The 24,985-nt window shown below is 34.3% G+C and overlaps 1 protein-coding gene across 13 annotated transcripts in view; it reads right to left on the bottom strand.

Moving 5' to 3' along the window:
• DCUN1D4 (defective in cullin neddylation 1 domain containing 4) overlaps window positions 1-24,985 on the bottom strand; it is an 82,265-nt gene that overhangs the window by 19,047 nt on the left and 38,233 nt on the right. For all 13 annotated transcript variants that reach the window (XM_056802604.1, XM_007496468.3, XM_007496469.3 and 10 more), the window contains 4 exons: window positions 24,120-24,234; window positions 14,471-14,562; window positions 9,916-9,986; window positions 41-132 (listed from right to left, as the gene is read on the bottom strand). In XM_056802604.1, the coding sequence (XP_056658582.1) occupies window positions 41-132; window positions 9,916-9,986; window positions 14,471-14,562; window positions 24,120-24,190 (326 nt within the window). In that variant the 5' untranslated portion in view covers window positions 24,191-24,234. The remainder of the gene's footprint in view (window positions 1-40; window positions 133-9,915; window positions 9,987-14,470; window positions 14,563-24,119; window positions 24,235-24,985) is intronic.

The following is a 24,985-nucleotide window of genomic DNA, read 5'->3' as shown; positions in this document are numbered from 1 at the left end:
TAGCTATTAATTGTTCCTTAAAATTATAATAAAGACTTACTGCAGAGATGTCATTCCTTTTAACCACTCTTGTAATGTAAAATAGCCCATATTCTGGGCATCCAATTTCCATGCTAGTACAAGCATGACGACCTGTTTAAAAAAAACAACAAAAAACAACAAAACACAAGATTGAAAGGAATGACTACTTGGAAATTTAGTTTCTAAAATACTTTGCCAAATAATTCCATTTACTGGACCACTGAAAAATGATCTGAACAGCTTTTAACAAATAAACCACAGACTTCTGGCTAAGATGGCTACCTGAATGGAAGCAGGACTTGCCCAGCTCTACACATATACTCAAAAAAAAAAAAGCCCTAAAATTGACTAAATAACTTCTAAATAACTATCAAGTCTAAATAACAATAAGAAATCTAATGAGAAACTATAGTAGCTCTATCTACTTCTGTACTACACACAAACTCAAGTCTATAGTCCCAAGGCATATAAAAGGAGGCCACTAGTAAAGCCAAGATATCTAGGCAAAGAAGCACACAGCTTCCTAGTAAAGATCCAGAGACATGTGTAGCCTAAAAAGCTCTTTCCAGAAGAAGTAAGAAAACTAATGGTGAAAAAAAGGAAAAAAGGGAAGGGAAGGGAACATTCTACAAGACCTACAAAAATATATAGAATAAATAAAGCAAGAGATTTAAGAAATAAGATTTGCTGAGAAAAGAAATAAGAGAATAACTTAGAAGAGAAAAGAGGTAAACATTACCCAAGTAACTAATTTCCTGAAAACTAAAACAGAATAAACAGAAATCAATGGCACCATGAGACAGCAAGAAATATTAGAACTAAATCAGATGATTGAAAAATAGAAGTTATTTAATATAAAAAATAACTGACCTAAAAAACAGACCAAGGAGAGATAAATTAAGCACCACAGATCTCCCTGAAAATCATGATTTTTTTAAAACATGAAGAATATTTTTTCAAGACACCATAAAACTTCCCAGTGAAGACGGAAAGAAGAACATTCTAAAAGAAAAACCAGTAGAAAAGCCTGGCCATTATCACAGCTCAAATTCAGAGTCCCCATGTCAAACAAAAAAATATAGCAGGCATCAAGAAAGAAATGTTCACAGGAACAGCTGGGTGGCTCAGTGGATTGAAGAGTCAGAACTAATGATGGGAGGTGCTGGGTTCAAATCTGGACGTATATACTTCCTAGCTGTGTGACCTTGGGCAAGTCACTTAACCTCCACTGCCTATCCCTTACCACTCTTCTGCTTTGGAACCAATACCCAGTATTGATTCTAAGACAGAAGGAAAGGATTTTTTAAAAAAAGAAAAGAAAGAAGTATTCAAATACTAAGGAACACAGATCACACAAAATCTGGAAAGATCTCCTATAAAGGAGAATATATTTTGGAATAAAGCAAATCAAAAGGCAAAATGCAATGAACTTACAACGAAGAATAATTTGGCCTACAAAGTTGAGCATAAACTTACAAGGAAACAAAATGGACTTTTAATGATAGAGGGCTTTCAAGCATTTCTGCTGAAAAGACCTGTACTCTGTACAGACTCTATACGAACTTTGACATGCCAACACAAATCAAAGATAACTTAGAAAGGTAAAATTTGAATAACTGGAAGGCCCTATATGATGTTGTAATGTTAATAATTTAACAGAAAAAAGTGTTTTTTTCAGAATGTTAATGTCTTCAACGAATAAATGAAGGGTTTACATAAATAAACCCAAGGTCTTGGCATTATATTGCTTCTGTTTTAAGGAAAGCAAAGGGAACATAAAAGAAATATGCTAATTTCCCAAGGAAGGAAAAGAATAATATCTAGACATGAAGGAAGGGGCAAAATAAGTAGATATCATATGAGTTTCATTCTTATCTCAACTAGATAAAGGAGTATTGAAAACACACACATACAAATATATCCAACTCAACAAAGTAAACTAAGGAGGAGGATAGTATCAAGGAGGAAATGGTTATATGCAGAATAAACATCATGATTCTAAAAAGGAGATTAAAGGAAAAAAAAACTTGGAATCTAAGAGAGTATCCTTCATTTGGAAACTAGCTGAATAATTTTTGGCATATTAATCTAGAAATTAATTGGATTAATTAATCTATTTGGTATAATAATAAATTTTGATATATTATTATATATCATTACAAGAGAGGATTGCAAAAAATCTTGTATGAACTGCTTTGGTGTGAAGGGTAAGAGAACCAGAACAATTTCTATAAGGACAACAAAACTTTACAGAAAAATAATTCTGATTTAAGAACAATGATCAATTCACAATTAACTATGACTTCAGAGGACTGTAATGAGACATGTTATCCACCTCCAAAGAGGTGATGGTTTAAAGGTGCAGAGGAAGCTATATATATTTTTGGACATGGTCACTGTGTGGATTCATTTTAATTGACTATGTCTACTCAATTATACATTTGTTTTTTTCTTTCAATTTCTTAATGGGAAGTAATGGTAGGAATTAGCAATAATGATGCTTAAAAAAGGAACTACTAAAAAAATTTTTTCTGAGCACAGAAAAGAAGAAAATTCAGAAAGACAGACAAGAGTAGAGTTTTGAAAGTAATGTATGGAATTTAACAATATACATTTTTTAAAAATTGTATAAAATGGAGAATTGTGGTTTAACCTGAATAAATGGAAATCTTTTTGTTTGTTGAAAATAGAAAATACAATGTTAAAATTCTTTAAAAACATAAGTTATAGTCCAACTATAGTTATTTCAGAACAAACCTGTTCTTACCAACCACAGAAGCATTATCAACCACATTAAACATAAGCATTTAAAAGTTGTGTCTTGGGCACCTATAAAAGAATACAGATAATTCTCAATTTTTGAGCAAGTTATATTCCAAAGTTCATTTGTAAATTGGCTGTCTAGAACTCACAGCACATTTTTCCTTGAAGACTATGTTAAAAATAATTTTTAAATTTCAAGAAAACAAACCAAAAAAAAAAAAGCTTAATTGTCCTATAACAAATAGTAACTCTGAAGTGGTAGGGAGTTAAGTATGAAGTTAGGCAGTAGAGAGAAATGTAGGTAACTGGATAATATCTAAAATAGCACTAGGTAATGATTCTCAGAGCATAAGTGTGCAGAAAAAAAGGGGTATGGAAATATATGGCCTGTGCAGCTGTGGTGGTTAAGTGAATGGCCCAACTCAGGATTGTGAGATCCCTGAAAGGAAGATAAGACAATGTTGAATCAGACCAAAATGATGGTGGAAGAGGAAAAATTCTATTGGCAGGGAGATGAGATAGAAGTTAGATATAGAAAGAGAACTAAATAGATAAACTATTTTTTAACTGATTCATTTTGAGTCAGAAATAAGATTGTATTTGTAAATATATGTAAGCAAACTCACATTTTCTCAAACCTGACCAAGATGTGCTAAGTTTAGCTTTATTTTTAACATCCTCTGAAATTTCTTTTAAAACAAAAGGCATATATACAAGCCAGAGAAGATATCATGAAATAAGAAGAAAATGGCTATTATTTTACAAAACACAGAAAGCAATGTGGCTCTAAAAACTTTCTTGATGACTAAAAAAACACATAAAGGCAGAAAATAGGCGGAAGTTAACAAAAAAAGTGTTTAAAGATTAAAAGAAAGGAGTCCAAATATAACATATTTTAAGACCTCAAGAAGAATGTCACGGCCTACTGGCATTATTTGACATACTTGTTCCCTTTACTGCTCTGTTGAATTCAGCAAATTTTGGCTTTATTTAAAAGGAAAAACTCTGTAATAACAAAAGCTAACCCAAAAGTGAACAAGCTTCCTTAAGAAGGTAATAGGTTCCCTCCCAGTGGAAGCATTCTAATAAAGGATGAGTGACCACCTGTGGGAGTGAGTATGTGTGAATAGAATTCTTGTTCAGAAAGGCATTAGAATAGTTGTCAGTTGAGGTCCTTTCAAAATAAAATACTGAAAGACTGATTAAGAGATTAAGAGGTGCACCTACTGGATCTTCTCCTTTTTAGTTCCTCTGAGTTGGAATAAGGTTCTTGATAATTCCTCAATGCCCCTAGAAGTTACCATATTCAGGCATTGTTTCAGTTGTTTTATTTATCTGTATCCTGTTCTGTAGTCCTATCTTATTTGTTAAAATTAATTATTATCTGAATTCACCAAGTTTTACACAATAAGATAATTATCTTCAAATTCTGGTTATAAAATGCTCAATGTCCCCTTATACTTCCCCTTCCACCCCGGCCTCAAAAAGTTCCTTAGAGGGGGCAGCTGGGTAGCTCAGTGGATTGAGAGTCAGGCTTAGATATGGGAGGTCCTAGGTTCAAATCTGGCCTCAGACACTTCTCACCTGTGTGACCCTGGGCAAGTCACTTAACCCCCATTGCCTATCCCTTACCACTCTTCTGCTTTGGAACCAATACACAGTATTGGTTTAAAAACACAGTAAAGGTTTTTTTTTTTTTAAAAAAAGTTCCTTAGATCTCTCTGACCCTCCAAGTTATCAGTCTGTATCTCTCTCTCCCCTCACCTGCCCTACCAAATTAGAAAGAGTAAATTATATGTTGCCTTCACTTCACTAACCATAACCCTCTGTAATTTGGATACCATTCCCAGTATTCTACTAAAACTACAACCCCACCCCACCCCCGATTGCTAATGATATCTTAAAATACCCGTTTCTGAGTTCTCATTCTCAATGAATTTTCCCCTCTTTCTTGATACTCTCTCCTCCCTTGGATTTTACATCATTCCTCTTTTCTGAATTCCTTGGCTTTTTAGACCACTTCCTTCAAGAATTGATCTTCCTACTCCTACCAAGAGAAGATAACTTAAATGTCCCAGCCATTAGTCCTCTTCTTTCTCTACTCTCTCTCCCCAACAGTCTCATTTACTACCAACAGCTTCATAGTATAAGGGATTGGGTGTTGGACTTGGAGTCACAAAGATTTAGGTTCAAGTCCTACCTTCCATTTTTATAGCTACATAAGCATGCACAAATCACTAAACCAGAGAGCATCACAGTTCTCATCTGTAAAATAGATAAAATATACCCATAATATATTTCTCATGGGAGCTGGTAAAAGGATCAAATTGAAATATATATATATAACTTTGCAATTTAAACCTACTCATTTCTATAATGACTCAAAACCCTCCAACATCTTTTCCCAGGTGCTGATAAACATGCCAGTCTTTCAAATCTTGACCTCCTGGGTGAGCCACTTTATCTATACTATTCTATCTATACTATTCTACTAGAGTATCTATGCTATTTTATCTATACTATTTATCTATACTATTCTACTCTCAAATCCCTCACTCCTTTGTCTTATTACTATTCATGCTTTGACAAACCCTAACCCAAACCCTAGTACCTACTTTCTCTGCTCCTACTCCTAAATAGTGTGCCTTCCCTGCTTCTGAACAGAACTGGGAGAAATCTCACCCCCTATGCTGTCTGGCTGTCTGGGTTTACTATGAATGTAGGCTATTTTATTTCAATTGAGCCATTACAACAAAACAATCTTACTTCCTTCTAGCTGATTTTCTCTCCCATTTCCCATAGTAGCCATCTCTTCTCTCCTCTAATCTCTTATACCTATACTCAGTGGTGGATCTTAACTCATGTGTTACCAAGAAAACCAAGATCATTCACCATGAGCTCTCTTCTCCACTTCACTTCATCTCTCAAACCCTTGATATCAAAATTACAAATGCAAATTAAGACAACTCTGAGGTACCATCTCACACCTCATAGATTGGCTAATATGATGGAAAAGGGAAATGATAAATTTTGGAAGGGATGTGGCAAAATCGGACACCAATGCATTACTGATAAGAGTTGTGAACTGAATTGATCCAACCATTCTGGAGAGCAATTTGGATCTAAGCCCAAAGGGCTATAAAACTATGTGTGCCTTTTGATCCAACAATACTATTACTAGGTCTGTATCCCAAAGAGATTTTTTAAAAGGAGACTCTGGTGTCTTATCTGTACAAAAATATTTACAGCAGCTCTTTTTGTGGTGGCAAAGAATTATAAATTGAGGGAATGTTTATCAGTTGGGGAACTGCTAAACAAATTGTGGTATATGATTAAAATGGAATATTACTGTGCTAAAAGAAATGAGACCAGGATGATTTCAGAAAAACTTGGATTTACATGAACTGACACAGAGTGAAGTGAGGAGAACATAGTACGTAGTAACAGCAATATTTTTATGAGGATCAACTGTGAATGACCTAGCTAATTATCAACAATACAATGATCCAAGACAATTAAAAGGACCCATGATAAAAAATTCTATCTACCACCAGAGAAAGAACTGATAGAGTCTGAATGCAGATAAAAACATATCTTTTTTTAAGGGATGTTATCTTCCATAACATGACAAATATGTAAATATGTATTGCAGAACAGTACATGTAGAACCTATATCAAATTGCTTAGCATCTTAGGGAAGAGGGAGGAAAAGGAGAAAGAAAATTTGGAACTCAAAATGTGAGAAAAATGAATGTAAAAAAAAACTGTTTCTACATGTAATTCGGTAAAAAAATAAAATATTGCTGGAAAAACTCCATACACACACAATGCTAGAAAAACCCCCATATACACACAAATAGCTAATAATATAATTAGAAAGAATAATCACAAAACAACCAAAGGCAAATGTTACAAAATTCTAATGAAGAATAACTCTAAAGAGGGGATATTCCTCTGCAAACCTTTGCAGAAGTGGTAGTAATTTTATAAGCAAATATTTTCAGGTTTTTCAATGTATCACAAGGTAGCAGTGCTTGATTCAAGACTCAGAAGTGACCACATCCCTAGCAATACTTGTCCTAGCCCAGGAAATTGGGTAATGTGAGTGGCAGATAGGAAATAACCCTTGTTCTCTAGAGTTGATACCTAAGATAAGGAAAAAGAAAGAAAAGTACTTCGTTGCCCTAGATGGATTTGACCACCTGACCCACATGAATTACACCCTCATGTACTGAAAGAATTGGTAGATATGATTAATGAGTTGATGCCAATGACATCTGAAAGATCATGGCAAGCTGAAAAGACACCAGAAGGCTGTAGAAGGGTAAATATTGTTCTGGCTTTCGAAAGAGAAATGAGAAGAAAGTCTGCAAATCAAGGACCAATGTGCTTGACTAGTGATCATTAAAGAAATGTTTGATGAATGTCTAGATATGAAAGCACTGACTACAAAGAGCAAATACAGCTTCAATCAAGATGAGTTTATATCAAACTACTTTTATTTCCCCTTTTGATAGGATTTCTAAGCCAGCAGATGAGAGAAATGCTATGATATAGTTTACCTAGATTTTAGCAAATCCAAAGTTATCTCTTCTTATTCTTACAGAGAACTTAGGGAGACAATAATGTAATTACATAGATTTAGACTGGTTGGATGGTTGAACTAGAAGTAGTTGTTAACACCTCAACGTCAACATGGCAAAGTTCTTTAGGGAGTGGTACCCCAGAGATCTATGTTTGTATCTGTATATTTTTGTCAGTGATAGAGAAAAGCATAAACGGTATGCTCATCAAATTTGCCGATGACACAAAGCTGAGAGGAATAGCCAATATGCTGAAAGGCAGCCAAGATCCTTGACAAGCTAATATATTGGGCTGAATCCTTAAAAAAAAAAATGAAATTCACAAGGGATAAATGTCAGGTCTTGCGCTTAATATTAAAAAAAAAAAACTTCAAAAGTGTGAGATGAAGGAAGCTGTTCTGAAAAACATCTGGAGGTGGTGGTGGAATGCAAGTATAATATGAGTCAGCAGTGTGGTATGGTATCCAAAAAGGCTAATGTGATCTTGGGCTACAAAAAGAGGAGTTTAGATTTTAGAATTAGGGAAATGACAGTTCAAAATGGTGACTGGCCTTGAGTTCCTGGTCCTATAGAATCAGCTGACAGAACTGAGAATGATTTTCTTAGAAAAAATAAGACTCAGGGGCATGATGAATAAATGTCAAGTATTTGAAGGGCTGCCACATGGAAAGAGTATTAGATTTGTTTTATTTAGCCCCAAAGAGCAGAACCATAACAATGGAAACAAGTTACAAAAATGTCAATTTAGGCTTAATTATTACATTAAGAGCTGTCCAAAAGTGAAATGGGAAAGTTGGGAAAGGAACTGGTAGACAAAGTGAGCTACTGGTAGACAAAGTGAGCTACTACTTCTCAGATATGTTGTTCTTCACGAATGGATTAGATTGAATAGGTGCTGAGGTCTCTTCCAGCACTCAACAATTCTGAAACTATGACAGAATATACTATATACTGTATACATAGCGTTGTACACAATGCACACTAAAAGTGCTGCCAAAGAAGGCCAAATGTTTTTGCTTAATTCTTTCTCTTTTCCATAAGGGAGGGTTTGATAGGGAAAAGGATAATGGCTATACTGTAAAACCAGAAGTCACCAATAAAATGTTGTTGAAAGAATGGAATATAATTAAATAAAAATCTGGAATTGAAGAGCTTAATAAGACATAGTAACCTTCTGATTTCAAGCACAACATGGGAGCAACAATACAGTTACCTTCACTTAAACTAAATATACATCCGTATGTGTGTGTGTGTGTGTGTGTGTGTGTGTGTGTGTGTGTAAAACTATACCTGATTTTCTAAGTACTAGAATTTATAAAGCTTGAGGAAATCTCGCTGTCATTTTTTCTAAGACACTCCATTCCCTTCATTTTACAGATGAGAAATTAATACTAAAAAGAAGCAATCTAGTATTCAGAGAAGCACCATGATATAAAGAAAAGAAAATCATAGTGTCATAAGACCTGCCTTTAAATCCTAGCCTTCTGACCTTGAATAAGTAATTTTATCTCTGAATTTATAAAATGAGGGAATTAGATAATCTACATGATTTTTAATATAATTTCCAGCTCTGAATCCTCTGACTCCTTGGGGCCCAAGGTAACAAAACTACTAAGCTAAAGAACCAGAATTTAAAGCCAAATCTTTTTGACCCTAACTCTATGTACAGTTTCCCTTAAAGCTTTCCCTCCTTCAGACTGCCTATGAATATTTCCCATATCTTCATGCATTTCTATCTGATTTTGTATTAAAGTATCACTCTACATGTCTTTTCTACCACACTACATTTTAAGCTTCTTGAGGGCAGAAAATGTCTGACTTTTTAACCAGTATTTGCACTGTATTTTATCTTAATACAGGCAACTAATAAATGACTGAGTTCTTGGGCTTTGTTTTGTTTAATAGTATTTTCATATGAACCAAAGGTAAAAATTTAGATTAAGAAAAAAGTATTCCAAATTTTCCTCTAAAACAGCAGCAATGAATATAAAATTATCTCCTACTGAGACACCTAAGTCTTTACAGTCTTCTCAAGTTTAAAGAAAAGAGAAATATAGACTTTTGCATTAAATTCACATGGAGGTATGGGTAGTATAGTGATGTTCTTGAAGCTATCCTGTTCAAATATTTGAAGATGGTTATTGATATTTTACTATGCCAAGGAAAATGCCAGCAACTAAATGGGAGTGAGGTCTGGGATCTATTGCCAAATAGAGATCTGTCCAAGAGAAAAAAGTTGGGAGGACAACCTTGGGAAGATTAAGATGTTTGCCTTGCTTGCTCAGAGATTAAGGTGACAACAATATCATGGTCCAGAAGTGCACCAAACTCCCTGATGACTCCTTTGGTCAGCAAAAGTGGAACTCTTCTTGACCAAAATAGGGAAATGTTGAATGCAGTCATCAAAATGGCCTACTCTATGCCCTTCCAGATTTTCAAGAAGTCTATCAATAGCAGAGTCCAAAAGTTTGCATACAAGTTAGGTGACAGCAATCAGATTGTTCACTGTTCCAAGTTTTCATAAATATTTGAAAAAGCCTCAACTTACATTTTCTGGTTCTACTCCGATGTCTTCACAAAATTTCTCCATGCCTTCAGGACCTACAACATCATCAGTACCTGTAATAAAAAGGAATTTTTACATTAACCTACAAATTAAATCCAACTATGTGTACTTGCTAATTTATTAATAGTCCCATATTACAAAAGATGCTTAATGTATAATAAAATTTCACTTTTTAAAAAAACTATAAATTGTTTTTAGCAATAGTAATGAATCTATTTTCACAGTATAAATAGAGAAATACTCTAGAATTTATACTATCCTATCTTAAAGGTCCAAGTTTCTCTTTAAATGTTTAAAGACAATCATTACTGTTCTCCAAGTACCAAAGATATGGTACACATAAAGCTGAGGCTGCCTAAATTCTATCTATAATTAACAGTATTTAATTTTAAAGCTATTTTAAAATCTAAGGCTCTAAATTTTCCTTCTTTTTTCATTAATTCTATATACAGTAACATTTTATGGGCTCCATGGCATAACTAGCAAAGAATACATCATATGGAGAATTAAAAAGTTGGTTTTCACATTTTTTTTGGTAACCATCAAAATAATCATGTGTCTATAAAGGGTTAAAATGCAGATCTTTTAGATCTATTATCTTTTATTGATGGGCTTAATAATTGTGATTTTAGTAGTCAGGGATTTGTAAGCTCTAATCACTGAAAGAAAGGGGTTTAGTCACTAACGAGCCATGTGATTATAAAAGCAATTTTTTTTTATACTTCCTACTTATGATATTTTCTGCTAACTGACCTAAGACAGCAAAAAGAAGGTATAATATATACCAATGAAATAAGTATTGACCTAGTTGGGAATTGTGGCATCTAATCCTAGCTCCTGTGCTACCAACTGGCTCTGTCCATCTGGAGGAAGGCTTTTTTTTCCTATCTCTATAGAACTCAGTTTCTTCATCTGTATAAAATGAGATGACTTAAGGAGACCAATATTTTAAGTTCTAGCCCAGGTGAGATTGGGTGAAGGGAATATTTGGGAAGAAAAACGCCTTACAATAATCCAACTAGAAATAGACAAGTGATAAAAAAAAATATTTGAAAACAATCACAAGTAACATTCACTATAAGCAACCATTCGCATTTACATAAAATTGTATATCTAGACTAAAGCCATAAGTTACTATACACAAACTTGTTCATCACACTGATTTTGTCTACATTTAAGAAATGTAGGGTAAAAAAGTAGTATCACTAAAATTCTATTTAGTGATTTTCTTTAGAATATTCATTTGCTATGCAAAACTATGATCACACCATAATTTTTCCTTTAATTGCTGACAATATAATTATAATCTGTGTAGATCCGTAGTAAACATGTAAAGTGCTATACATTTGTAAAGTGCAATGTAAAGTCCAATACAATTAGTCATCAGTCTCCACTCACTGTCAATGTGTCAACTCCTAGCAGCTTCCCTTCTCTTCTAACACACTGCTTCTATGCTGTAGTCTGGCACAATATAATATAACAGTATTGTAATAAATACTATATTTCTGAATGAAGGCATAAGATGCTTTACTATTGAAGTACATAAGCTTTAGCAAAGCTAATTACATTATGCCACAAAATTATTCCTAAATTCTAGCTTCCTCCAAGACACAAAAGCCATCTCCAATAGACCCTAACTAGATATTACCTCTACCTCCCATTCAAATCTTATGTTGCCTTGTTTCAAACACTAAACTAATAATATTATTTGTATTATAATTATTGATGCATCTGCTTTATTTTTCCTGACTAGACTAAGGTCTTTGATGGCAAGGACTATGTCTTACCCATCAAGCTAGAGCCATGTTGGCAAATCTATGGCAGATGTGCCAGAGCATGCTAGAGGGGGCTGTTCCCCTACCCCTCTCCATGTCGCCCAAGGACATTTCTCACATGACCCACCCCCTGTGCCCAGTAGCCCAATGGGAATGCTTTCTCCCTCCCCTGTCTAGGGTAAGGGGTTTCATATGTGGTATGAGGGTTGCAGTTTGGGCACTTGGTCTCTAAAAGGCTCACCATCACTAACGTAGAGCAATGCCTGCAATGTACCCAACACAGTAGGCATTTACTAGACTATCAGATTCCAATAAGCATCTTCTATTTTAGTTGTTTAAAGGCTGTTTTCCATCAAATTTCTGGTTTTTGGCTATGTTCTGCTTAGACTAAAAGGAGTGAACACTTTAAATAAGTTAGGGAACACTAAATAAGATCAAGAGAAAACTAGAACATTAGAAATAAATCATCTAGCCCAAGTCCTTTATTTTATAGATATAGATATAAAATTATTTTCTTTCTAATTTTTTAAAACATATTTGTGAAAACATTTGTCAAACAGGTCACATAAATACATAAGCTGAACTAATTTTGCTTGTACATAATAATACTAGGTAAGAATTTTCTATCCTTTCTTTTAAAGGTATATTCATCTGGCTATCACCTGGTTCAAAAGCTGGAAGATAATAAAGGGGAGAAGGATGTTTTCCTTGTCTTTCTTTTGCAGCATAATAGCAGCATAATAACTAGGAAGTTAATATTTTCCATTTTTGCCTGTCCTAATTATATTACTTCCAAGTATAATAATAGCAAGGGTAAGATAAATATACAATATGTGCCACTGCCCCAAAAGGAAAAAAATTATCAAAGGAGAAGATTTACAGTTGAACAAATTTTACCCTTATATAATCACTTATCAATTCACTTTTCTCAAAGTTACCTAATAAAATTTCAAATTGCAAAAAAAAAAAAATTATTTCTTCCAAAGTCAACAATTTTAGTAATCAATGCAATCAGCTCATTCTAAACCAGGTAGCACCAAGTTATTGATAAAATTAAAAATCCAAAATAACAATTTCTTGATAATTTCAAAAGCTATAAATTCTAGAGGTCAATTCATGTAGATGTAAATGACTGTATTCAAATTTCAGGTCTGACTTTGGGTACAGTACTTAACTCTAGATTTCAGTTTCTTCATCTATAAAATGAAAGGGTTGGATTAGATGATTTCTAAGCTCCCTTCCAACTTTAAATCTATGATCCTAGGATACTCTGACTAGATCAAACTCTTAGACCAATAGCAACTGTCATTTATAGAATGTCATTTATAGAATTTATATATGTATCCCATCATTACTTCCATTTTACAAATGAAGAAAACTTGGGCTAAGAAGTTAAAAGACTTGCCTTATGGTCATAAGGCTAATAATAAAAAGTAAAAAGGGGAGATGGGATTTAAATTCAGGTCTTTCTAATTTCCAATTCAGTATTCTATCAGTTATGCAAGGCTTCCTCAACAAGTAAGAGAATTTATCTTGGAAAAGAAAGCCAACCATTTTTTTTAAATTTCCAAACCATTTCCACCTTTCAAACATAAATGGAAAAATGAAGATACTTCATTTAGTTCTTTCCCCTGATAAATAGCAACTAAAACATATAGTCCAAAGAGCTGGATAAGAAAGTTGTCAATTTCAAAATAACAATAGATAAAAATGGTTCAAAAAGGCTTTACATTGTTAGGCCTCAATAAGAAATCGTAAGTGTAACTGATTATTCAACAAACCAGCTACAGAAAGTCACAGTTTAAAAAAATCTCAGTTAATTTTTGGTTTAGCTATCTCCCAGATATGCTACTAAAATAACTAATTTCCCCAAATCAAAAAAGTATACGAATGAAATTTAAAGTATTTTCACAGTGCAACCACTGTGCTTAGCATTGAGAATACAATTGAAAAAGTGAGACAGAACCTGTTCTCAAGAACTGGGTAAGAAAATAGAAAAGCCAAAGTTCAGCTACAGGATGGAAGGAAACATCCCAGGGATTCTTGTGTTATGTCAGCAGGTCAGATGGCACTACTAAGAGTAACTTAATATTGAAACTTAGTTTTTACTATAAAAACACAATTTCTTACAAACAAAAAGAAAGCAGAAGAATTAAATTTTACCCTGTTACTTTCCTGATTAAATGAGTATAATAAGAGAAAAATAAAACATTTATTAGTGCCTAAGAAAAAAGCAAAGGGACAAGAGTTTGATAAATACTTTGGTTCAATATGGTATTTCATGCTAAATTTTGGGCATAGGCAACAAACTTTTGTTACAATGTGCAAATACACTGTCTAATACACTAGATAGATTTTACTATTATTGTTCAACAACTATAAAACTCAAAAACAGACATAAAAAAGGCAATTTAAAACAAATTTCTGACTAATGATCTTTCAAAATATAGTTCTTTCTTTATAAAAAATTAGTTACCATTGTACTCCTTGAGGTTAAAAGCTACAATGTTCAGTTTTTTAATAATAAAGTAAAATGATCTTTGAAATCTGCATTCAAAAATGGGAATTTTTTTACCCACTGTATTTATCCCATCAGTCCCTTATAATATTTAAATTCTTGGGCTTGGCTTATAAATAGAGCATTCATTAATTTGTTCCAAATGTGCCTTTAAAACACACAAAAATTGCACTTAGTTTTGATAAGATTTTTTAAAAGCATTTAATGTTTCTAGATTTTAATGAATCATAAAAAGATTACCTACCTGCATACTCATAGAACCACTCTAAGCATCTCTTACTTGAAAATGTTTCTTCCTCAGTCTTTATTCTAGCTGAATCGTATTTTCTATACATGCTAGAAATTTAAGAAAAACAAACAGATTCGTTATTTAAACAAAAACTTTACATCCTTGGATAGGACATATAAAAACCAGTAGCTTTACCTGAATTAACCATTTTATTCATAAGCATTTTGAAGAAGCTTTTGTGATGCTTTACCATTCATACCAACTATTATTATTAGATTACTGTATTATCTGCTAGCCCAAGAATTAAATGTTAAGACTTTTATGGTAAATATCTGTTGGTGTGGCTAAGAAACAAAATGAAAAATAATTAGGATTTGTTCTAAGACCTTAAGATACTGTACCCTGACTGTAATTTAACACAGTTTGCTACAAATATTATGTTGACTCAGATTTTTTCAAATTTTCCATTAACATATTTTGAAGTTTCCATCTTGAAGTATCCATCTTAAGAGTTAACCTAGAAATCATATATCCAGGATGGAGCCACGATGGAAAAGAAGGTATATAGACCCATATGATCTCTATGAAATTCTGCTCCAAAAAACTATGATTTAACACCTCAGAATGAATTCTTGGGCAGCATAACCCATAAAAAGACAAGGTGAAATAATATCTCAGTCCAAAATAATTTAGGTGGCCAGCATGCAGGATCTAGTACTCTAGGGTAGAGGTGGAGTACAATATGCCAGGGCAGGCTCCACTGTGGCAACAACAGTGGGTACTGGGCACAGTTGAGACAGCAGCAAAGGCTTCCAGAGCTCTCAGCCCCAGACAGTAAGAGGGGTAAATTGCTCAGAAAAATATTACAGGGCTCCCCCTTGCTGGTTCTAGGTGTAAGTCTCTTGTTGTACTCCCCATTTGCAGTTCCAGGAAGCAGTTCTGGGGCACATGCTCAGGGGGAGGAGGAGCACTAACACACACCAGCACTTGTAGCCACAGGAGAGTAGGAAATCATGGTCACAATTCCAGGGGATAAAAGAATTATATTCAGACCATAGCTCAATCCTAGACTGTATTAAATACCTCCTTATATCATATACCTTAGAAGAGCTGAAAGCAGATAGATTTCCAGAGGTAGCACTGAGGGCCGCTGCACAAAGACACTTGGAACAGTGAACCCTTCCCATCATTTATAAATCCCAACTTTATTAAAAGAAAAGAAAAAAAACTAGAAAATGAGCAAACAACAACAATAAAAAGAAACTCAATGTATGAAATTATTTTGGTGACAAAGAAGGCAAAAACACAAAATCAGAAGACAACAAAAAAATCAGAAGACAACAAAAAAGTCAATACTGCACAAAATTGGTACATCAAAAGCCTCCAAGAAAGATGAGCTGCTCTCAAGCCCAAAAAGAATTAGTGAAGGAGCTCAAAAAAGAATTTAAAAATCAAGTAAGAGCTATAGAAGAAAATTGGGAAAAGAAATGATACAGGAAAATCATGAAAAAAGAGTCAATAGTTAGGTGAAGGAATCATAATACTGAAGAAATTAATACCTTAAAAAAAAACAAGCCAAATGCATTGAAGAATAGAATTTCTTAAAAGGCAAAATTGGCCATATTGAAAAAAAGGTAAACAAATTCACTCAGGAAAAGAACTCTTTAAAAAGTAGAATTGGCTAAATGTAAAAGGAGGTACAAAAGTTCACTCAAAAAAATCATGTCTTAAAAATCAGAATTGAGCAAGTGAAAGCTACTCATTCCATGAGTCATCAAGAAACAATCAAAATCAAAAGAATGAAAATAAAAGAAAATGTGGAATATTTCATTCAAAATGTGCAATATGTGGGATAAACAACTAACCAGGAAAATAAATCTAGGAGAGATCATCTAAGAAATTATTGGATTACTAAAAAGCCCTGACCAAAAAATGAGTTAGATATCTTCCAATAAAGTCATCAAGGAAAACTTCCCTGTTATTTGAAAGCAAGAGGGTAAAACAGTAATGGTAAGAATCCACCAATCCCCTCCTCAGAGAGATCCCAAAAGGATAATTCCCAGGAATATTATAATCAAATTCCAGAATTCACAGGTCAAGAAGAAAATATTACAAGCAGACAAAAAGAAACACTTTAAATATTGTGGAACCATAGTCAGAATAAGACAAGATTTAGCAGCTTGTACATTAAAGGATTGGAGGGCCTAGAATAATGATATTCCAGAAGGCAAAAGAGCTAGGCTACAAGAATCATGTACCCAGAAAAACTGAGCATAATCTTCAGAGGGAAAATAGAGGACTTTCAAACATTTCTAATGAAAAGACCAGAGCTGAATGGAAAATCTAACTCTAAAATACAAGACTCGAGAGAAGCATAAAAAGAAAGAGAATTCAAAAAACATTCAATAAGGTTAAACCATGTCTATCCCTACATGGGAAGTTGATTTTTGTAACTCTCAAGAACTTTATCATTATTAGCAGTTAGAAGAAGTGTACATAAGACAGAGAGCAAGGAAGGGAGTTGACTGTGATGGGACGATTTAAAAAAAAATAAAATTAATGCATGAAAAAGAGGAATGCACTGGGAGGATGTGAAAAACAGAATGGGGTAAATTATCCCAAATAAAAGATGCATGAAAGTTTTTACAATGAAGAGGAAGATAGGGAGGGGGAGGAGTATGTGATCCAATTGGCTCAGTGAGAGAAGAATACACACAAACAATTGTGTATGGGAATTCATCTTAACCTACAGGATGGTAGGAGGGTAAGGGGATAAGAGAAGGGATGTGGGGCTGATAGAAAAGAGGGCAAATTTGGGGAGGGGGAGGTCAGAAACTAAAAAGGGGAAAATACGATGGAGAGTAATACATAGTAATCATAATAGTGCAAATTTTTTTTAAAAATCTCTCTAAACAAAGGCCTCATTTCTCAAATACATAGAGAAACAAATTGAATATATAAGAATACAAGACATTCCCCAATTGATAAATGGTCAAAAGATGTGAACAGAAAATTATCCCACAAAGTGATTAAAGCTCTCTATAATCATGCAAAAAATGCTCTAAATCACTATTATTTAGAGAAATGCAAATTAAAACAGCTCTGAGGTACCAGCTCCACACTTTTCAGCTTAGCTATTATGACAGAAAAGGAAAATGACAATGGAGGGGATGTGGGAAAATTGATAAACTAATGCACTATTAGGGGAGTTGTGAATTGATTCAATCATTCAGGAGAGCAATTTGGGCTCATGCCCAAAGTACTATAAAACAGTGCATACCCTTTGACCCAACAATACTATTACTAGGTTTTATATGCTAAAGAGATAAAAAAAAAAAAGAAGGGCCTATATATACAAAAAATACTTAAAGCAGCTCTTTTTGTGGGGGCAAAGAATTGGAAAGTGAAGGGATTCTCATCAATTGAGGAATGGCTGAGTAAGTAAGCCAAAGTATATAATTATAATGTAATACCATAGTGCTGTAAAAAATGACAAGCAGGAGCTTAGAAAAATATGGAAAAACTTACTGAAGTAGAGTGAAATAAGCAGAACTAGGAGAACACTGCACACAGTGACAGGAATACTGTTACAATGAAAACTGTGAACAATGAAAACTGTGAATAATTTAGCTATTTTCAGCTTAATACAATGATCCAAAACCATTCCAAAGAACTCATGATAAAAATGCCATCTGCTTCCAGAGAAAAAGAACTGATAGAGTCTGAATCCAAACAAAAGAATACTTTTTTTGTTTTCTTAATTTTTAATTTGTTTCTTGGCACAAAAGGATTAATATAGAAAAATGTTTGATGTGATTCATGTTTATCTCTATATGAGATTACTTACTATCTCAACAGAGGTAGGAGGGAGGGAGAGAATTCAAGACTCAGTAGTCTCTGAAAAAATGTTGAAAATGTTTTTACATGTAACTGGGGGGAAATAAAATTAAAATGTATAAATGAGAAAAAGAGTTAAGCTGGATGCAGAGTACTGATTAAAATAATAAAAATTAGCATTTATTTATATATAGCATTTTATGGTTTGCAAAGCAATTTTACATATAACATCTCATTTGAAGTAGTAAATAACCCTAGTTAAGTAAGACAATATAATTATTATTTTACAGATTATTATGATTTTATAGATAAGGAAACTGAGGCTTAGAGAGCATAAGTGACTTGTCTCACATAGAAAGATTTGAACTCAGAACTTCTTGATTCCACATCCAGCAACTCTATGCAATTGTGCTACCTATATGCCACATTAAGCAAGTGAATTAGAGGCATCTCTGAGCTTCCAAAAAAGTAGAGGCTAGGAAAAAAGAAGTCTTAGACAAGAGATTATGGCACTAACCAAACCTTTTAGAGACCTTTCAATAGTTGGCGAAGTAGCATTAATGAATTATCTACTGTATTCCAGGCACTGTACTAAGCACTAGGGTGACAAAAAAGTAAAAAACAGATAGTCCATGCTCTACAGGAGCTCACGGTCTAGCAACATGCAAACAACTAAGGACAAATAAGACATATCAAGGATAAATTGGGGGTAGCCTTAGAGGGAATGCACTAGCAGTAAGGCAGATTAGGAAAGGTTTTTTGTAGACGGCAGGAATTCAATTGAGACTTGGAAGAAGCTAGAGAAGCTCAAAGATAGAGATGAAGCAAGGGGACGGCCAGTGAGAATGCCAGGCAAGAGATGGGGGTGTCCAATGCAAACAATAGCCAAGAGGCCAGAGTCACTTGGATCAGTCTGTGGAGGGGAAAAAGGTATAAGAAGACCAAAACAAGAGGAAGACCAAGTAATGGAGGACTTTCAAAGTCAAATAGAAGATTTTATGTTTGTTTCTGGAGGGAATGGGGGTGCCAAGTGAAGCTGACTAAAGACTCAGAGAAAGGCTTGAGGCAGGGAGCCCCCACCCCAACCCCAGCAGACAACTTTAATAATGACAGGGGTCTGTACCAAGATTGTGCAGTGTCAAGAGAAGGGGATGCATAGAGCTGTATGAATGATGGGACTGACTAAATATGGGGTGCTGGGAGAATGGTGGGACCCTCAACAGTAATTAGGAGGCTAGGGAGAAGGAAGGGTTGGGGGGAATAATAAATAAGTTCAGTTAAGATTTATAAATACAACTGGAGATATGATGTTGGAGATTGGAGCTGAGAGTCATCTATATAGAAATGATCATTGAAATCAAGGAAATTGATGGCATTAACTAAAATTGTCTATGGAGAGAAGAGGGTCTGGGTCTAAGCCTTGGAAAAGCTATTAGTGGGTGTGATATGGATGTAGATCCACCAAGGGAGACAGAGCAGGTCAGAGAGGACTTCAGGAGGAAACAAAGTCAGGGTCCTTCTTTCAAGAAAGACTACAAAATCTTTGTTCCTTGTTGTGAGTAGCCACTAAAATAAAAAAGAAAAAATAACCAGAGAAGCCGACATAGAGTTGACTCTATTAACACGAAATCTGTAACTAAACATGGAAATTCCATGGAAATTCCACACCCTGATAAACAAGAGCCTAGAGGTCATTCCTTTAAGGGAGGAGAGGAAAGACAAGGGAGAAAACTTGATACATTAACATATTGTAAAGATAATAAACTTTGAAACATTTAGGAACTCTGATCAACACAATGACCAGCCAAAACTCCAAAGGCTCATGATGAAATACTTTCTCCTCCTCTAGAGAGCTAATGGACTCATTGTAAGTATATTTTCTTTTCTTCCTTTTTTCTTTTTTTTTTGGGGGGGGGGGTTGGAGAAAAGTCATGGCTTATGTGGTTATTTGTTTTGCATGACAACATATATTTGTAATGGGTTTTGTTTTTCTTGCCTTCTCATTAGGTGGGGAGGGAAAAGAGAAAGAGAGAATCAGACACTGAAAATAAAACTGAAGTAAAAAAAGGAGGTTAAGCTTCAAACACTAGCTAGGAGAACATACATTTTTTAAATTATCAAAATTCATGTGGCTAACCACTTAATTCAATAACTTTAATGAACAGAAATTATGAGAAAAGAACAAAAAATCATACATTGTAACATAAGCATAGAACTGAGTAACTGAAACTACAAAAAACTCTCTACCTCAAAAGCTTTAAAAATTTATTCCATACAAAAGTTATCCCATACTTAAAAGTTATTCAATGGGATCATTGATTTAAAGCTATAACAAAACCTAAAAAAATATATCAAGCATTTATTTTAGATGAGGAAACTGAGGGCCAAACAGTGATTTACTCACAGTAAGAGGAGGGGCAGAATTCAAAACTAGGTTTTGTTAGCCCTCTCTCAAAAGTTCTCCTTGTTTGTAAAGGGACCACTGAATCATCAATTTAGTACATCCTCCTCATTTTAGGGATCAAGAAATTAAAATCCCTTGAAGTTAAAGTGACTCTTACCTAAAGTCCAAAAGGGTAAAAGAGAAACTATTCAGGGATTTTAAAATCTTTTGGATGCAATTAAGGTCAGAATATACTTTTTTAAAATGTCAATTTCAAATAGATTTTATTCTACAGGACAAAAATTAAATTTCTACTTGTTTACAGTACCGATTAAAGTAAAATATTGTTCATTTCTCTTCCTCTGTACACATTCAAGTACTCCAAATGTCCAGATTTATATAGTAATTTAGATGTTACTTTTAAACTGACACTGACATGGACACAAATTTAAATTCTATTTTTTACAAAATTGTGTGGAATGCTTTCTTCTAATGTGGTTAGCTGACCTCTTCCAGTGGCAGGTCCAGAAAAAACACCTCCTGATGAGGCTGCTCCATCCCCTGGAAACCCATCTGGCATGCCCTTTGTGCTCTGGCACTACTTGGTAACAATAAGGTTATAGACTCTCTCAAATTCTTTCTGTCTTCTTTCTTAGCGGTCTGGTTCTTACCTGTCATTTGGTTATTTCAAAAAATTTGTCAAGGATTTTCTTTTTGTCTTCCAATTTTGCCTTAGAGTTTGTTGTCTTCTACTATAGCCTTCAATAGTGAAAGCATAAGATTCAAGAGTTCATGAAAAACATTTTTGCCTCTCACCTTCTTATCTTATGACCTTTGTCATTGGTGATGATGATCTTATTCTCTGTCTCTTATTTACGACAGAAATACTGAAGATACCATTTTCATCAATGTCAAAGGTTACTTCAATCAAAATAAACATCCATGGGTGCGGAAGGGGATAGTGCTTCCTATGAGTTTAAACTTGCCATACAAATTGTTATCCTTTGTCATTGGTTGGTCTCTCATCTTCGTAAACCTGAATAAGCACACCACGTGGTTGTCTGGGATGATAAAGGTCTGTGTCTGCCTGGTGGAGTTGACAGTATGGAATTTGACTTAAAATGTATCACTCTACCACTAGTTTCAATACTAAGAGAAAGAGAAGTACACTGTATAGCAACAAGTCCTACACATTCTCAGATTTATCTCTAGACAAAATGACAGCCTATTCAACTATACCATAGGCATTAACCTCATCAGGAGAGATATTCTTGTTGAGCTCCCTCTCGTCAAAGAAGTAATGAAGAAGTTTCTCAATTTGGGGGATCTTCCATTAAGATATCACAAATCTGTGATTTATCTAGCTTGCATCTCCTTAAGGTCTTTTCTAGAGGGTCCAATATGCCACAGAAGAGGGCAGAATTCAGATCTTCCAAACAGGCATGGGTAACATAGGTATAGAAGTTGATACTTTCATACAGAGCTAATCTCAAAATACTGGCGTGGGCACTGGAAGAGTACATTTTGCATATTCACAAGCAGTACATAAATGGCAGAAATCCTCTTGTTCTCACTGATGTCCTTCTGGCATTTTCACTTGAACTCAGCAATGAAATGGCTGACCATATGGTTGTCAAAGTCTTCCCCACCCAAGTGGGAAAGATATCCAAGTATCTCCAGATTTCAAAGATGTCATCTTCAATGGTAAGAATGGAGCCATCTTAAGTGTCACACCTCCAAAGTCAAAGATCATCACATGTTTTTTGTATCCAACCTTTTTGTAAAAGCCATACACTATATAGAAACAGCAGTTCGCTCATTGATAAATCAAAGAACATTGAAACTAGCAAAAGCTCAAGCATTTCTGGTGGCTTGATGCTATGAATCAATGAAATAAGCTGGTACTGTAACAACAATATTTGTGACAGTCTTCCCAAAGTAAGCATTAGCAATTTCTTTCACCTTGATCAAGATCCATCTTTCTGGATAGAAACTTTTGACTCCCCCCCACCCCTTTTGTGTCCCACTTGGACCATAGCCTTGTCACCTGCATAATTCACTATTATGAAAGACCAGTGCTTCATGTTTAACTATAACTGTATCATGAAATCTGTGACCAAACATTTGGCATCAAAGACTGTATTGGTGGAGTTCATTTCAACTTGACTCTTTGCAGTATGACCAATTAAATGCTCTGTGTCAGTCAGTGAAGGTGTTGTAGCTGTTTCCTTGGTCATTATGTACTATACTAACATGCCAACCATTCAAAGGCTTTATATAAAAAGACAATAAAGTTGAACAAACCAAGCAAATGACAATTCATTCAATTCAGTCAGGCTAAGGATTCTAACCCTGCTCTAACACTCATTTTGTAGTTACCAAAATTGCATGTCAGATGCCATATCTATCACTTAGCATAATACTAAATTTACTATTCTATTAGTATATTCTATTCTATTAAAAGCAGAAAGTACTTTATAATGATAAATTATTACTATATAATATTAATTATAATTATAAAATGCTACTTAAATGAGTAAACCAACAGAACAATTATGCATCACTAAAGCATTAAGCAGCTTGTCTTTACAGAATGTCAGATGACTGCCTAAAGACTATTTATTGGTAATTAAATTCTAATTTTTTCTCTACATATGTATTTAACATTACTCACTTATTAGAGACAGTCTTGAGAAACTAAATAAACTGTAATACATAATATCTCTTTACTCACACTGTGACCTTATAGATACTGGAAATGAAAACAAGTTAAAGCTATTATGTTCAATAACTATAAAGAAAACAATTCAGGAGTCAAAAAAACTAAATCTTAATTTATTTAGTTATCATATTTACCAGTGCAAATGTCATTCCTAACAGAAATGGTTCAAACAGGTTTTTTCATATTATTGAACTGATCTTAACCTATTTGCAAAACAAACTCCACTAGTGCTGTTATTCTTAGTCATTCCTCATTTCACTTCAAACATTTCTTTTCAGTAAGTCAACATAATTTTGTGAAGAATCATAATTGACTATTTCATTTTATACCAATAGTAAAGACCACTTAAAAAGTAACACTAACAGAAAAGTTTTAAAAATTAAGAGCTAGATTTTTAAGTATTCCTTTCTGTTAAATCAAAGGCCCCAAATAAAAATAATGTCTTAAGGCTAAAAATTGTCATATTTATTATTATTTATTATTTATTTATTTATTATTAATATTATTAATATTATTTATTATTAAACTTGGAAAACATAAAATAAGGACTATCAAATAAATACTGACTTCAATGTGTGTAACTTAATCAGACCAAAGCAATACCTAAGTTGCTCACTTACCACAATTTTAAATGCCTACATTCAAAACACATTAGACAAGTTGGTAGTCCATAACTTTAAACAATCACTTCATTTATCTTAAATTATGTCTTTGTAACATACCTATCATGTCTACTTTTCTTTGCAGATAAATCATCTCCAGTAGCAGGTCTTCTCTTTTTCCTTGGTGGCATCACTTTGCTAACGCAGTCTGATGAACTGCAAGATCGAAGACTTCCTGAAAAAGTAATTGGGAACATAGGCAAAAAGTATAAAAGAGGTAGTTGCATAAAATAAGACTCACTAAAGAATTTGGCTTCTCAGTCAAAAGCCATTTACCAAGCCCCTACTACATGCCAAATACAGGAGCTAAGCACCAGGATGACAAAAAAAGGTAAAAAACAGTTGGTCCCTGCTCTACAAGAGCTCACAGTCTAGGAACATGCAAACAACCAAGGACAAAGAAAACACATCAAGGATAAATTGCGGAAAGCCTCAGAGGGAAAGTACTAGCAGTAACGTAGATCAGGAAAGGCTTTTTGTAGAAAGCAGGAATTCAGCTGAAACTAGGAGGAAGATAGAAAAGCTGGAAGACGGAGATGAGGAGGGAAAGAGGTCCAGGCAAGGGGACAGCCAGTGAGAAACCCAGATGGGGGTGTCCAATGCAAGCAACAGCCAAGAGGCTAGTGTCACTTGGATCAGTCTGTGGAGGGGAACAAGGTGTAAGAAGACCAAAACAAGAGGAAGACCAAGTAATGGAGGACTTTCAAAGTCAAATGGAAGATTTTATCTTTGCTCCTGGAGGGAATGGGGGTGCCAACCAACTGACGTTGACTGAAAAAGAAGATAGCATGGCCCAATCTGTGCTTCAGGAAGATTAATCTGACAGCTGAGTGGAAGATAGATCAGAACAGAGAGAGGCTTGAGGATGGGGGTCTTTTCCGGGATGATGCAGTGTCAGAAGAGAGAAGGGAATATACACAATGTTA

Source organism: Monodelphis domestica, chromosome 6, assembly GCF_027887165.1.
Source record: "Monodelphis domestica isolate mMonDom1 chromosome 6, mMonDom1.pri, whole genome shotgun sequence".
NCBI lineage: Eukaryota > Metazoa > Chordata > Mammalia > Didelphimorphia > Didelphidae > Monodelphis > Monodelphis domestica.
The sequence above is the reverse complement of the archived record's forward strand: the minus strand, read 5'-3'. Positions and strand labels throughout refer to the sequence as shown.